This window comes from Prionailurus bengalensis, chromosome D4 (genome assembly GCF_016509475.1).
Source record: "Prionailurus bengalensis isolate Pbe53 chromosome D4, Fcat_Pben_1.1_paternal_pri, whole genome shotgun sequence".
In the NCBI taxonomy this organism is placed as follows: domain Eukaryota; kingdom Metazoa; phylum Chordata; class Mammalia; order Carnivora; family Felidae; genus Prionailurus; species Prionailurus bengalensis.
The window spans coordinates 93,914,479-93,927,705 of record NC_057359.1 but is presented as its reverse complement, the minus strand read 5'-3'; the positions used below and the strand labels follow the sequence as shown (position 1 = coordinate 93,927,705).

At 63.4% G+C, this 13,227-nt stretch overlaps 3 protein-coding genes across 8 annotated transcripts; 1 reads left to right on the top strand and 2 right to left on the bottom strand.

The window, feature by feature from the left end:
* RNF208 (ring finger protein 208) lies at nt 1–1,541 on the top strand. Its single transcript, XM_043567116.1, has one exon. It carries the CDS (start codon nt 579–581, stop codon nt 1,374–1,376), a length of 798 nt encoding a protein of 265 aa, XP_043423051.1. The 5' UTR covers nt 1–578; the 3' UTR covers nt 1,377–1,541.
* Nucleotides 1,542–2,133: 592 nt separating this feature from the next.
* Nucleotides 2,134–4,310, bottom strand: LOC122475287 (elastin-like). Its single transcript, XM_043567114.1, has one exon. It carries the CDS (start codon nt 4,273–4,275, stop codon nt 2,908–2,910), a length of 1,368 nt encoding a protein of 455 aa, XP_043423049.1. The 5' UTR covers nt 4,276–4,310; the 3' UTR covers nt 2,134–2,907.
* Nucleotides 4,311–4,420: 110 nt separating this feature from the next.
* On the bottom strand, nt 4,421–13,221 carry NDOR1 (NADPH dependent diflavin oxidoreductase 1). 6 transcript variants are annotated; one of them, XM_043567109.1, is made up of 14 exons: nt 12,973–13,221; nt 12,553–12,630; nt 8,562–8,659; nt 7,550–7,648; nt 7,364–7,465; nt 7,044–7,253; nt 6,752–6,873; nt 6,421–6,641; nt 6,194–6,301; nt 5,896–6,010; nt 5,614–5,760; nt 5,397–5,515; nt 5,211–5,305; nt 4,421–5,123 (listed from the first exon to the last, which is right to left on the bottom strand). In XM_043567109.1, exons 1-14 carry the CDS (start codon nt 13,105–13,107, stop codon nt 4,979–4,981), a joined length of 1,794 nt encoding a protein of 597 aa, XP_043423044.1. In that variant the 5' UTR covers nt 13,108–13,221; the 3' UTR covers nt 4,421–4,978. The 6 variants fall into 6 exon arrangements, with proteins under 6 accessions (XP_043423044.1, XP_043423047.1, XP_043423042.1 ...); XM_043567112.1 differs by having other exon boundaries at nt 12,553–12,616; nt 12,973–13,188; XM_043567107.1 differs by having other exon boundaries at nt 5,211–5,515; nt 12,973–13,215.
* Nucleotides 13,222–13,227: the final 6 nt, after the last annotated feature.

Here is a 13,227-nt window from a genome sequence, read left to right as displayed (position 1 = left end):
CCCTCACGCTGTCTCTCACCTGCAGCTCGGGCCTGGTCCAGGCCTCTCTTCTGCTCCCGCCGCCGCCGCCGCCGCCGCCGCCGCCGCCGAGCCCGCGGCCTGGGGCCTCCCGCAGCCTGGGCTCAGGCTAGCTGCCTTCCCTGGGAGCCTTGTCCTGGAGCCATGGGGCCCACCTAGCCCCTGCCTGCCCGGATGTCCCTGCTCAGGGACTGCTGACCTCGGCTGCAGGGGGAGCCCCCCCCACGCCCCCTCTCCAGCCTCAGCAGCCAGAGACCCTGGGTGAGCCCCTGGGCCAGACCTGCAGCCCAGGGCAGCCTCCTGTAGTCCCCTGCCCCCGCCTCCCTCCTCCTCCCCCACCTCTTCCTCCTCCTCCTCCTAGGACTGGACCGGAGAAGCCACTGTGGCCACTGGGGGGGGCCCTGCCCCCCCAGCTCTCGCCGGCCGCCCCCAGGAGTCCTCGGGGCGGCCGGGGTCCCCACCAGGCCTGGCAGGACCAGGATGCTGCTCCCTCTCCTCCTCCCCGGCCTCACCCAACGCCCCCACCCACCCGAACACCCAATCTGATTGGAGACAGCCGGATGCCGGCTGACCCTGGGCCCGAGGTGGGCAGTGGCTGGCCAGGCCTCCTCATGTCCTGCCTGAAGGGCCCCCATGTCATCCTCAAGATGGAGGCCATGAAGATTGTTCACCCTGAGAAGTTCCCCGAGCTGCAGGCGGCTGCCGCTTGCTTCCCACCTGCACCGAGGCCCACCCCTGCTCTGGCACCCAAACGCGCCTGGCCCTCAGACACAGAGATCATCGTCAACCAGGCGTGTGGGGGGGACATGCCCGCCTTGGATGGGGCGCCCCGCACCCCTCCGTTGCCACGACGGCCCCGAAAGGGCAGTGTGGAGCTAGGCTTCCCCCGCGTGGCGCCAGCGGACGAGGTCATTGTGAATCAGTATGTGGTGCGGCCCGGCCCTGCCGCCTCGGGGCCCCCCGCCACGGCGGCACCGGCTTCAGGTGAGCCCCTGGAGTGCCCCACCTGCGGGCACACGTACAACGTCACCCAGCGGCGGCCCCGCGTGCTGTCCTGCCTGCACTCCGTGTGTGAGCAGTGCCTGCAGATTCTCTACGAGTCCTGCCCCAAGTACAAGTTCATCTCCTGTCCCACCTGCCGCCGGGAGACTGTGCTCTTCACGGACTACGGCCTGGCCGCACTAGCCGTCAACACGTCCATTTTGAGCCGCCTGCCACCCGAGGCACTGACCGCCCCATCCGGGGGCCAGTGGGGGGGCGAGCCGGAGGGCAGCTGCTACCAGACCTTCCGGCAGTACTGCGGGGCCGCGTGCACCTGCCACGTGCGGAACCCGCTGTCCGCCTGCTCCATCATGTAGCACCCGCCCGCTCGACGCTGCCCGCCAGTCCTTGCTCGCCGCTTCTTCAGGGATCCGGCCCTGCCCTGTCGCCTGTTGACCCCTCACCCACCACCGCTTCCGGCCCCTCCCCGTGTGGCACTGCCGCTGCAACCAACTCTGCCATTAAAACTCTTTGCCAAAGTTTGCACCTTGTTCCCTGGACTGAAGCCTGCTCTTGCGGCCTGTGCCCAGGGCTGTGGCCCAGACAGGGTCCAGCCTGGAGCCACCAGAGGGAGGCCCAGTGCCTCTTGGGGCCAGCCTGCTCTGCTTGCCAGGGAGGGACCAGGCTGGGCCAGGCATGCCGCTCAGGAGGGCTGGGCCTGGATGTGCATGTGCGTGTGTGCACGTGAATGCCCCGCACGTCTGTGCAGAGCCAGCCTTCTGTGTGTGCTGGTGTGGGCAGAGGTGCAGAATGGGCAAAGGGCAGACACGTCCTCTGCACCGGCCCCTGGATGTGGGGGCAGCTGTACGGGGGACACCTCAGTCCACCGGGCTCCTGGTGCCCACCAGACCCTCTGAACTTGAATGGGAAGGGCCTTTGGGCCAATCTGAGCCAGGACTGAGACCAAGACTGGCTGAGATCCTGGTGGGGTAGGAGGACTCGGGGGCCTTCTATCTCATACTCCACTACCTGGATTTGGGGAAGAGCCTTTGCAGTGGAGGGGGGAGGAGGGAAGGGTTGGGGAGAGTCCCCGGATGCCGAAGAAGGGGTAGAGACAGCAAGAACACAGTAACAGTGGTTTCAGGAGAGCTGCTGTCTATTGAGAGCCATTCCTTGCGCTGGGCACAAGCCCGCGAGGTCGTTCTGTGTTTGTCCTTTAGATAAAGGGCTCAATGACATGACGTTGCAGGACACTGGGCCTCAGCTCAGTGCTCCCCAGCTCCAAGGCCTGGCGGGGCCCTTGTTCCTTGCAGTTCGGGCACCTGGCCGCTCGGGCCGCCCCCTTGGGTCCTGACCCAGCCAGTGAGGGAGCTATTTGTGGCCTGAGCTTGCGCGGCAAGGGCCCCTCCCCTCTGGTGCCCTGTCCTTCAGGGAATACACACTGGCCCTCATCTGGAACGTGACCAGGTGGGGGGACCTGCACCCAGGGCCCCACTCTCTTCAAGGAGTCACCTCACTACCAGACGTCTCTGTTCACTTTCGTGTCCGCTGTGTCCCTCTTGCAGACAGGCCGGGTGGGGCAGGGAGACGGGGTGAAGACGGCTGTGTCAGTTTGGGACCCTTCCATCGAGGGGGTGCTTGGGGGGCCCTGGTTGCAGACCTCCTCCAGCACCGCCCTTGGGCATCAGTAGCGTCTGGGCAGCAGGGTAGTTTGAAGTCTCTGGCTCGGTCGGAGGCTGAACACAGGTTCCTGGGTAGCCGTGGCCCCAGACCTGGTTCTTGATTGAAGGCCAGTGCCCCACTCAGTCTTGGGTTTTTCAGCTTGGCCATCAGGCCTCAGGGCCAGCCCGGGCCTCCTGGCCCCTCGGCGGCCCTGGTGGCACGGGCGGCAGGTGTGCCGGGCCCTGCTTAGTGGCCAGCGCGGTCCAGCAGCATAAAGAGGAGCCCCAGCAGCATGAGCGGCGTGAAAATGAGCAGCAGCCCCAGCAGCTCAAGGGCCAGCAGGCCCAGCAGCACCAGGCGGCGGGAGCAGGGCCCCCGTTCCCGCAAGGCCCAGAGCCGGGCACCCAGGCAGGGCGGGCAGGGTAGGAAAGGCAGGCAGCCCCGGCCGCCCACGGGTCCTGCCAGGAAGCGGAGCTGGTACCGGTGCTCCAGGGACGCCCAGGGCCCAGGGCCGCGGCGGGCAGGTGCAGGGGGCGTGGGGGGCCGTGGGCCCTGGGGCCCGTCCGCCTGCAGCAGCTCCTTCTGCAGCTGGCAGATCTCCCACTCAAGCATGGGTGTCCTCTGGCGACAGAGCGGGCAGCAGACCCGGCCCAGGTCGGCGCTGGGGGCCGCGACCAGCAGCTGGTGCAGGCAGTCCACACACAGGCCGTGGCCACAGTTCAGCAGCGCCAGGCGGTGCTCACTGGGCCCGTAGGGCTCTGTGCAGATGGGGCATTCCTCCTGCCCCGGTTCCCCCGCTGGCTCCCCCTCCTCACCCTCCCTTGCTCTCCCAGCCCAGGGGCAGGCTGTGGCTGTGGCCCCCAGGAGGGGTTCACTGTCTCCAGCCCCTGCACCCTGGGTATTCCCAAGAACCCTGCCGTCCACCTCTTCATCTGCCAGCCCTGGGTGCGGGGGGGCCAGGCGTTCAGGGCCTGTGGAAGGTGGACGGGGGAGCCCAGCGCTGAGGTCACGGGGGCCATGAGTGGGGGCCCCAGGGCAGGGGTCAGGATGGGTGGGTGGGGTCCCCAGGGTGGTGACGAGGGTGGTTGGGGCCGTGAAGGTCAGTGCGGCCCTCTGGGTGAGGGCAGGGCCTGGCACAGACCTCGAAACTGCCGCAGCCTCGCCCCACCCCGGAAAGTCAACTTCACCTGGGCCCCAGCGCTCGTGCTGGCTCCGGGCAGCTCCTGGGCCCACGAATGCCGTCTCCACGGGATCTGCCCCAGCCCGGACGCGGCCGCCTCGGCCCACCCGTGCCGGCAACTGGCGGACAGACAGGCGGACTCCAGGCAGCAGCCTTGTGGGTAGGCGGGAGGGCTCGACTCCTCCTACAGGAATTCCCCTCGGAGCACCGAAGGCCCTTCCCAGGGGCGGGGACAATGGCTGCCCCACCCCCCGCCCCGTTCCCACCCGAGGGACTGCTACTCCTGGGACCGCTACTCCTGGGACTGGCAAGGAATGGTCAATCCCCACTTGGCCAGGGCCTCCCCTCACCCTTCCTTCCAGGGCCCGCTTAGGCTGCCCCCTGCTTGTCGGAGTCCGGGCAGAGCCCATACAGCGTGGGCGAGTAGGACACATCGCAGAGACTCGGACCCGGGGAAACTAGTGCAGCAAAGACGGCTGAGCTGGGTGCATTTGTGCTCGCCACGACTGCTGTCCCCGTCCAGACACTGTGGGCCCACACACGCCCTGAGGCACCCAGACAGGCACGCGGAAGAGCAGGTCAGACACAGCCAACAAGAGCCCACAGTTTATTACGGAGGTGTTCCAGGAACGGGGTGAGGAAAGAGCGTGCTAGCTGGGGGTCTCCCCTGGTCCTGCCTTCCAGCCCTAGCCCTGGCCCTGCGAGGCCCTGTGACAGCACCGTGTACTTTGTGGGTGGGCACAGAGATGTGGCAGAGGGGGACTGGGAAACTGCTGTCCCCTGGGACAACCTCCGAAGGCTCTCCGGGCTCGCATGCTGTCTGGAAGCTGGTGTCTGGGGAGCCCCCGATGCCCATCAGGCTGCCCGTTCCTTCCTGGGGCCCCGTCCTTATGCAGGGTGGGGCAGCCCAGGGACCATCCTGACCAGGACCCAAGCTGGGGCCAGTGGGGAAAGGCTGGCAGTAGCCTGCAACCCTGGATGGGGGCAGGGGTGGGGTGGTGAGTGAGCAGCGATGTCAGGGCTGGGTATAGGACCCCAGGTTGACTGAAGTGAGGCTGTGCAGGGGACAGGGTGGAAGGTGACAGTAGCCCCCCAGAGGGCAGCGTTTAGAGTGGCCAAGGCTGGCAGGATGGCTTCTTAGGCCCACGTCTCACTCTGGAAACGCATCGTCCGCTGGAGCCTGGCAAGGTAGTTGGCTGCATCAGGGCCGGAGAGCCCACCCTCCTCCTGGAAGACGGACGTCAGGGCTTCTGACACATCTGCCGGCATGCCCTTGGCATTGCTGGAGGGACGGGCCAGGAGGGCTCAGTAGGGCTGGGACCTCCGGAGGGCCGGCTCCCACCCCTACCCCCCGGGGGCCCAGGCTCACCCCGCCACGTAGAAGTAGGCGCCTCGGCGGTCCAGCAGCTCCCACACCAACGGCCCGAGCTCCCGGAGCCTGTGCTGCACGTACGCTTTCCGCTCCTACGGGGAGGGGGCGGGGGCGGGGCATGGGGATGGTGCATCCTTGGCCTGGCCCCCTCCCTGCCGGCACCGCCCTGCCCAGCACACCCACCTGTTCCCGGGAGAAGGCTGTGAAGAGGGTCAGGCAGCCCTTCCTCTCCAGCTCCAACCACTCAGATTCCCAATAGAAGTCTTGGTCGCGCCAGCGGCAGCCGAAGAACAGGAAGTTTCCTGGGGGATCACAGGTGGCCTCAAGCCTGGACCCAGGCCTGTGAGGCTCGGCCCAGGCAGCCCCAGCTGCCACCCTGCCAGAGGCCCTGCGTGCTCACCGGTCTGACCCCGGGCCACCCGCTCCTGGACAGCTGCTCGGAAAGGGGCCACACCGGTGCCGGGACCCACCATGATCACAGGTGTGTCCGGTGTCTCCGGGAAGGTCAGGCTCCCGGGCCGCACCCACAGAGGCACCTGGACAGGTCCTACGGCAGGAGGGAGGAGGCGTGAGGAGGCTCCGAGGACCGGGGCCCCGGTCCAGGACCGGCTGTGGTGCACAGAGGAGAACGGGGGCCCTGGCCCAGTGCTCTGCCCGCCCCCCTCCAGAAAGCAGGGGTCACCTCGCCCAGGATCCAGAGACGCCAGCCAGGAGGAGCAGAGGCCCCGGCGGGGCTCTTTGAGGCGCGTCTGGTAATGCACCACAGCGACGAGAATCTGCAGCCTCGAGGGGTGAGCCTGGGGATGGGATGGCGGGTGCTGTGCTCCACGGGGCCGCCTGCCTGCCGACCGGCCTCAGACTCCACCCACTTCCCCCCGGGCGGTCCCAGACGTGGGGCAGATGTTGAGGGTCGGCCCCCCGCCCCTCGAGATCCCGGCATCCCTGAAGCCGGTCCTGGGCTCTGCCCGACAGGCCCTCACCAGCAGAGAGGAGGCAATGGAGAAGGCCCGCGGGCGGATCGGGGGGATGAGGTCGAGCAGGTAGTCTGCGGGAACAGCTCCAGCCGTGTGTGGGAAGTCACACAACACCTGGGCAGAGACAGCCCCGGCTAGGCTCCGGCCAGCACCGCCACACGTGGCTGTGGCTCAGAGCCCTGGGCCTGCCCGTCTGCCCGCGCCTGCCCGCGCCTGCCCGCGCCTGCCCGCACCTCCAGGACGGTCCTGCGAGGCCGGTTGCAGTACGAATACAGCTCCTCCTGACCTTGGGGGGCACTGAATTGCAGCAGCTTCTCCCGCTCCAGCTCGTGGGGAGAGAGACAGGCCAGGAGCTCGAAGAAGGAACGGCGGGGCACGCTGGCGACGTCCAGGTAGTGGGACACGAGGTGCCTCACGGAGCAGGGCTGGGGCAGCTGCGTGGGGCAGGGGACACCTGCAGCAGGAAGCGGGGAGCCTGTGAGGGGTCGGGACACGGCTGGGCAGGCCGCAGACCCCGGGAGGGCAGAGAGAAAGGGTGGCCGCAGCCGGGGTCCCCGGGCTCACCTGGCTCCCGGGGCAGCAGCGTGAAGTACTGGTCGGGGTCCAGGCCCAGCACCCGGCAGAACTGCTGGACGTGGCTGGCCTGGTTCTGGGGCCGGATCAGCACCACGTCGCCAGCTGCAAAGCTGCATGGGAAAGCCAATGGGAAAAGTGAGGGAGGGTGCGGGCAGGGCACTGGGGGCTCAGGGGAGGGCTGGGGGCGGCGGTCCTCGGATGGATGTGTTTCCCTGCAGCCCGGCCGGCACCCCCCCCTCATCCCTCGGCCACCACCCACCTGGTGTCTCAGGCCCCTCACCTGAGCCCAGAGCCTGTGATGTCAAACTCGATCAGCCGTACGTCCTGGAAGTGAGAGGGGCTGGTGACCCTCTGGTTGGTGACCATGGGTGCCAGGAAGGGCTGCTGCTCTGAAGGGGGACCTGGGGGATCTGCACCGGCCACATGCTGCTCCTCAGAGCACATCTTGGGGGCCTCCGGAAGGAAGCGGAGGGTGAACTTGGAGGGCAAACTGTAGGGAGGACACACACTCGTCAGGCCATCAGCAGGGCCTCACAAGTGGCCCCGCGGCCAGGCCGCTCTAACTGCACCTGCGGGAGCCCCACCGAGGCCCACACTCACGGGACTCCGGGGGGGATCACGCCAAGGTCAGGGGGCACCGGGTAGAGCCCCAGCACCTTCTCCCACAGATCGTGCAGCCAGGGGTCAATAGCAGCGTCGGGCCTGGAGAGAGAGCATGTGCGCGCTGTTCTGAGGGGCCCCTGCCCCTGGCCGGGCCTGCAGGAGAGCTGCCCCCACCCCACTCACCCCAGCTCATGCTGGTCATCTCCCAGGCACGCAGGCAGGAGGGCGCTGCCCCCAAGCTGCAGCAGCCGTCGGTGCAGCTTCTTGGCTACGAAATTGAACCTACAGAGAGAGAGCCAGGCTTGCTTGGGCAGGCCCTGGGCGGAGGGCAGAGGGCAAGCAGCCCCGAAGAAGCAGAAGACCCCGGGCCTCGAATGACACCCCTCCCAGAGAGCGCTGTTGGCAAGATGCCTGTGTTTGTGCTGCCGTGAACCAACATCTATGTGGTGCACGGAACAAAACCCCGGGCACAGGAGTGTCGCGCTGCCCTGTTCACCTCAGCGAGCACAGTCCTGCCCTTGTTGTGTCTGGCTTTGGAAGCGTTGGTACGACCAACGACCCCCCACCCCCACCCCGCCCGCCCTGTGCTGGACTGTTTCAGTGACCTAATGACGTGCGAACCCTCACACACAAACTCCTCGGTGCTTCTTTAAGAAAGCACGCAAAGCAACGTCATTCTTGGCTTAGGATACAGATAGGTCCTGAAAATTGGCAAGAACAAGGCCGAGGCGGTCATGCCACCACACCCAGGGAAGCAGTGGCCTTGGAGGTGGCTCCTGGGGCTGGGGGGTCTTCCGGGCCCCTTGCCTCATCCCACTGTGCTGTCTTTGTGAGCCCAAATATCTCATGGAAAAGTGGGAAGAGCCAGGTAGGCCTTTGCTGCCCTAAGTCACGTGTCAGCCTATGGTGCTGCCTGAGGCCCCTGATGTCCAGTTCCAGACGTCACTTCCTGTCCTACGAGACACCTTGGGCCCACCCCGGAGTTTTGGTGCCCACCTTCCTGTCCTGCCAGCCTCCTGTCTGTGCTCTGCTCACCCTTCAAGCCCAGATGCTCCCCGATGGTCCCCACAGCCTGGCCATGGCCCAAAGTCTAGAAGGCGCCCTGGGGGCTGAGTCACCTGTCCCTCCACCAGGACTTTGTGCTCAACCCCAAGGGCAGTCCCTGCAGGCCAGCAGCCTTCCTGCCCCTACTCACTTGGCGTAAGAGGAATCCCCGAGGCCCAGAACAGCAAAGTCCATCTGACAGAGGGAAGTCGGTGGCAGATTCTTCCGGAATATGAACCTCCAGAAGTTCTACAGCCAAAAGAAGCCAAGTTAGAGGCCCTGCTTTGGGCCACCAGGGCCCTAGGGTGGAGTAGGGAGGAGCCACAACCTAGACCCTCCCTGTTCCTTCAGATCTTTGTTACTGAAACCAGACCATTTTTTATTCTATCACAATGGCAAAAGATTTGGAAAAAGGCAGAAACTCGTAAACCATAGAGCTGCCCCAGAGCCACCACCAGAGTGTGGAGCCCCACCCCTTCCTGGGCAGGGGGCCCTGTGAGGGCTACTGGCACCTGCCCCACTGCCTCCCCAGGGCAGGAGTGGCACCTGCTCCTGCTCAGGCTGCCCCTGGGACCACTTCCTCCCTTCACACTGAGCCCCATGTCCCAAAGACCCCTCTGTTCTCAGCTCTGAACCTCGGGGCACCACAGGACCCCGCCGTGGTCCTCGTCCCATCCCATCAACCAAGTTTCTCTTTTGGCGCCTTCTTCTAGCCCTGGGCCCCCACCAGGCTGCTTTGTGCTCACTGCCACCCTCACGGCCAAGGACCCAGACCTGTGTCCTTCCCCAGGACACCCTCACCTCCATGCATCTGGCCAACCCAGGGGCCTTACAGCCAGACCCCCAAGGTCACAGCCCAGGTGACTCTTCTCCCCTCCGGGGACCCTCATTGGAGCCTGTCTGGCCCACACTCTGCCCCAGCCTCCCCACAGGCCTCCAGAAGCACTTTTCAAATACAGCTCCCCATCACCTTCAGCCCGTGGTGACCTGAGCCCTGGACACCAACTTTCACATGTGGTCCAGGCTTTAGCTGCATTCCACGTCCCTTGTGCTTCATAACTGGCATGGAGGGGCCCTGTTGGGGCACAGCTCTGCTCACTGGTCCTGGACCACCCTGGACCACACCCCAAGGGCTGAGCTGCGTCAGCCAGTACTGGGGACTACACTCTCTGCCTCTGGAGACCTCTCCTGCATGCTCCTCCTCAAAGGCCTGTTTCCCGAAGCTTGCCAAAAATATCCTTCCCAGTGAAGGTACACTTCTCACAACTCCGCACCTGCAAATGCTTAGGCCTTCCCTTCACAGTGACTGGCAGGTTGGCAGGGCGCACTTCTGGTGGAAATGGTTTTTCCAAAGAGCCCGAGTCCTTGCTCCAAGCTGGTTCAGCTGGGTCACCGCTGCTGAGAAACCAGCATCATGTGTCTCCCTCTGTCCCCCACCGGCTACCTGGGCACTCTCGATCCCCGAGAGCCGTAACCCACCATGATGCGCCTTGGCGGGAGCCCTTCCACTCAAGATGGGCCCTTCCCAAGTACCCGGTGGACCCTTTTCCAGTTCTGGGATGTTTTGTTAGTTGCTCTCTTTGGTCAGTTTCTCCCCACTGTTTCTCATTCCGAGGTTACTAACACGACCTTAGAATTTTGCTATTTCCTTTCTTGGTTCCTCGTTCATTTTTGGTTACACTTTCCAGGAGAATTTCTCAACTCTGCTCTCTGCTCTTTTCAAGTTGTCCTGCCATCGTCTTAAAGAGCATTCCCAGCGCTTCCAGCTTTTGCCCTGTTTTGTGTGTCCCTTCCTGTCCTGTGGGTGCCGAGTTCTGGACGGCCTGCTCCGCCTCTCCTCCTCCAGGGTACCTGAGGGTATGGTGGTTCTTCGTGGTCTATTTGTACTTAAGACGCTGACAGAAAACTGTGAGTTTGGGCCTGTCACCCAACGTGTGCTTCGTGGCCGGGATCCTGCGGGACTTGCACTGTGGTTAGTTTCCCCACAGAGGGCTCCTCTGGTCCACTAGCCGGGAGCACGTGCCTGACCACAGTGTTCTGAGGACTGAGGCAAGGCAGCCAGTGTCTTCCTGTTTAGTACACAGCCGGTCACTAAGCCTGGTCTTCAGCAGGTGCCGCGCCCCCTCCTCCGTGTTCCTGGGACCTCAGTCTGCAGCCTCTCCAAGGAGCCTGCAGGTCGCACTGTGGCCGGGGAGGGCCCCTCCTGACCACCTCCGTGGAGGCGTCCATGCCTGCAGTCTTCGTTGTGCACCCTCATCCAGGGGGACCATCACCACCTTCATGCTGTTGGCTTCTGATGTCCAGTCTGCACCCCAGCCCAGCTGACCTCGTAGAGGTCTTTGTTTCCCCTCCCCTCCCCTCCCATGTCCTGTGTCACGGGCATCCACAATTCACCTCCTGCCTTTGATCCCCTCACACTTGCCTTCTCTCCGGTCCCTCTTCTTGTCTCAGACCTCTCCTGACTGTGCTGGGGTCTTGGCCCCATGTCTCCCATCGTCCCCTGCTCTGACTCTGCTCTTCGGTCATGAGCCTCTTTCTCCCCCCCCCCCCCCCCACCACCCTTTAACAGGTTTCTCTCACCTTAACACCTTCTTTCCAACCCCTTCGCCCCACGCACAGCCAGAATCTTTCTCGTGATTGTTTAATGTACAGACGTCCTTAAGATTCTCTCCACTTACCTGCTGCTCCCCTGTGACCTCGCTTCTCTCCCAGTAAGTCGCTGATACCGCTTTCCCCAAAGTCACCAGCAGTCCCTTTGCTGATAAACCCTACCAGTTCTGCTCAGGTTTTATCTTACTTCACTTCTGTGCAGCGTTGAGTGCTGGAGACCTTTCTCTCAGAACAATCACCTTCCTGCCTTGACCTTGGATTTGGGGCACTCCCTCTTTTTGCTGTTGGAGCCACTTTCCTGCCCCTCACAGGCTTTTCTCCACCTCCCATGCCCTCCGTGTTCAGGGCCACCTGTCCCAGGGGAAAGGGAGGGGCTTTCTCATGCCTCGCCCAGGGTCCTTGCTAGAGCTCCACACCTACCTTGTATCTCCCCCTGGACGACTTCCAGCCCTTGGCCCTCCTGGTCTCCATCTCTGTGCGTGGAACTACCATCCACTCCGGTCCCTGAGCCCGAATCCCTGTCTCGACTTCATCTTTGTTCCCAGCTTTTAGGCCTGTGTGATTCCACGTCCTCTCAATTCTACCTTAACGTCTCTGGAAGGTGTCTTGTTTTTCTCTGCTGTCTGCCCCCCCCCCCCCCGCCTTCACTGTGCATCCTCTTGAGTTCTTGCTCTCCTACAGCCTGCCCTCCCTGTCGACACGTAGCAGTTTCGCTAGAACACAAATATGACTGTCACCCAGTGGGTTGCATGGCCCTTCACCTCAAGCCCATCCACCTTGCTGGGGCGGTCCAGCTTCTTGGGATCAGGTCTGGCTTCCTGCCTCTCGTCTCCCCTCCCCCCTTGATGCATTCCTTGGCTCTGTCATCCCCAACTGCTTTCTGCTCTTCCCTGAGCTGGTCTTTCTCCTCTGCACAGGCTGCTCCCAGTTTTCTGGTGCCTGGCTAGCCCCCACTTATCCTCAGGACTTAGCCTACACTCCTTTCTTCCAGGAAGCTCTCCCTGAGCCTCCAGGTTGGGCTAGATAGCGTTTATTAATGTCCTCATGACGGCTGGCAATTTCTCTGGCAGCATGTATCTCCCCGTATTGTAACTGCCTCTTAAACTTGTTGCTTTTGCTACATTGTGAGCTCCCTGAGGAAAGAAATAGGTTCCTGGCTGGATTCCCAGCACTAGATCATGTTTGGAATAGAATGTGTGTTCAAAATATGGTCAAAGAATTGAAGAATGTTCCCAGAGGAAGGTCCAACAATTTTGAAACACTCACAAGACCCAGACCAGATTCATATATAGCCCTGGAGAAAATATTAAAGGTTAAAATGGAGAACAAGGCTATTTAGTGGCCTGTGAACAGTTTATTAGGGAGGACAGCCAGAGCCCCCAGTTCCCTCCCAAATCCACGGCTAACGTGCAACAGATATAGGAGGGCAACTGTTCATTGTGCTTCTTGGAGTCCCCAGGCAATGAAAACAGTGAGGGTCCAGGGCAGTGATCTGAGCTTCTGAGCAAAGAAAGCCTTCAGGTCAGCCTTACCTTCATGTTGTCAGGGGGGTCTCCTTGGCCTGTAGTTGCACAAACAAATATCACCAGGGGCTCACTAATCAGATTCACCTCAACAAAAAGACACATGTGTTAAGACCTCGGGCTGTAGCAAGTAGGTGTGCTCTCCGCAGCCTGGCCCCTCTCCTTCACTCGGGGGGTGTGGCAAACGGAGTCACGAAGCACCCGTGAGCGGCCGGCCTGCCTTTGCCCTTTCAGGCTCCATCCTCCCACCTTGCCCGTTTCTCCATGTGCTAAGCCCTGCCACTGTCCCCAAGTTTTCCTGTCCCCTAAACCCTCCATAATGGAACGGTCCGCTCTCACACAACACACGGTGCCCTGCGGTCGAGGGCTCTGGGGGCTGGCGCCCCCGGCCTGCTCGGTCTCACCGCCCAAGCCCTAAGGCTCCCTCACCACCGAGTAGGAGTCCAGGGCCTGCACCCGGCAGTCAAGCCGCCGGCGCCGAGCCTCGCGACCCAGCCTCTCCGACACATCCTGGGCCGTGCCTGTCTGGCTGCCGAAGAGCACCAGAAGCCCCGGGCTCGGCATCCGGGCGCGCCGGGAAACCCCGGCACCCAAGCACCGGACCAGCTAAGAGATCCCGCAAGCCTAGGCGGCCCGGACCAGCTTGGACTTCCGACTTCCGGTGGTGGCCGGAAGTGACGCCCT

Bases quoted from the DNA above. Each gene is read 5' to 3' on its own strand.
- NDOR1 (XM_043567107.1), bottom strand. From the start codon at position 13,107: ATGCCGAGCCCGGGGCTTCTGGTGCTCTTCGGCAGCCAGACAGGCACG. The intron at 6,874-7,043 runs GTGAGGGGCCTG...TTTCCCATGCAG, and splicing joins ATCACAGGCTCTGGGCTCAG to CTTTGCAGCTGGCGACGTGG. The intron at 5,761-5,895 runs GTGACCCCTGCT...CTCCTGCCGTAG, and splicing joins GTCTCTGGATCCTGGGCGAG to GACCTGTCCAGGTGCCTCTG.
- LOC122475287 (XM_043567114.1), bottom strand. From the start codon at position 4,275: ATGTGTCCTACTCGCCCACGCTGTATGGGCTCTGCCCGGACTCCGACA.
- RNF208 (XM_043567116.1), top strand. From the start codon at position 579: ATGCCGGCTGACCCTGGGCCCGAGGTGGGCAGTGGCTGGCCAGGCCTC.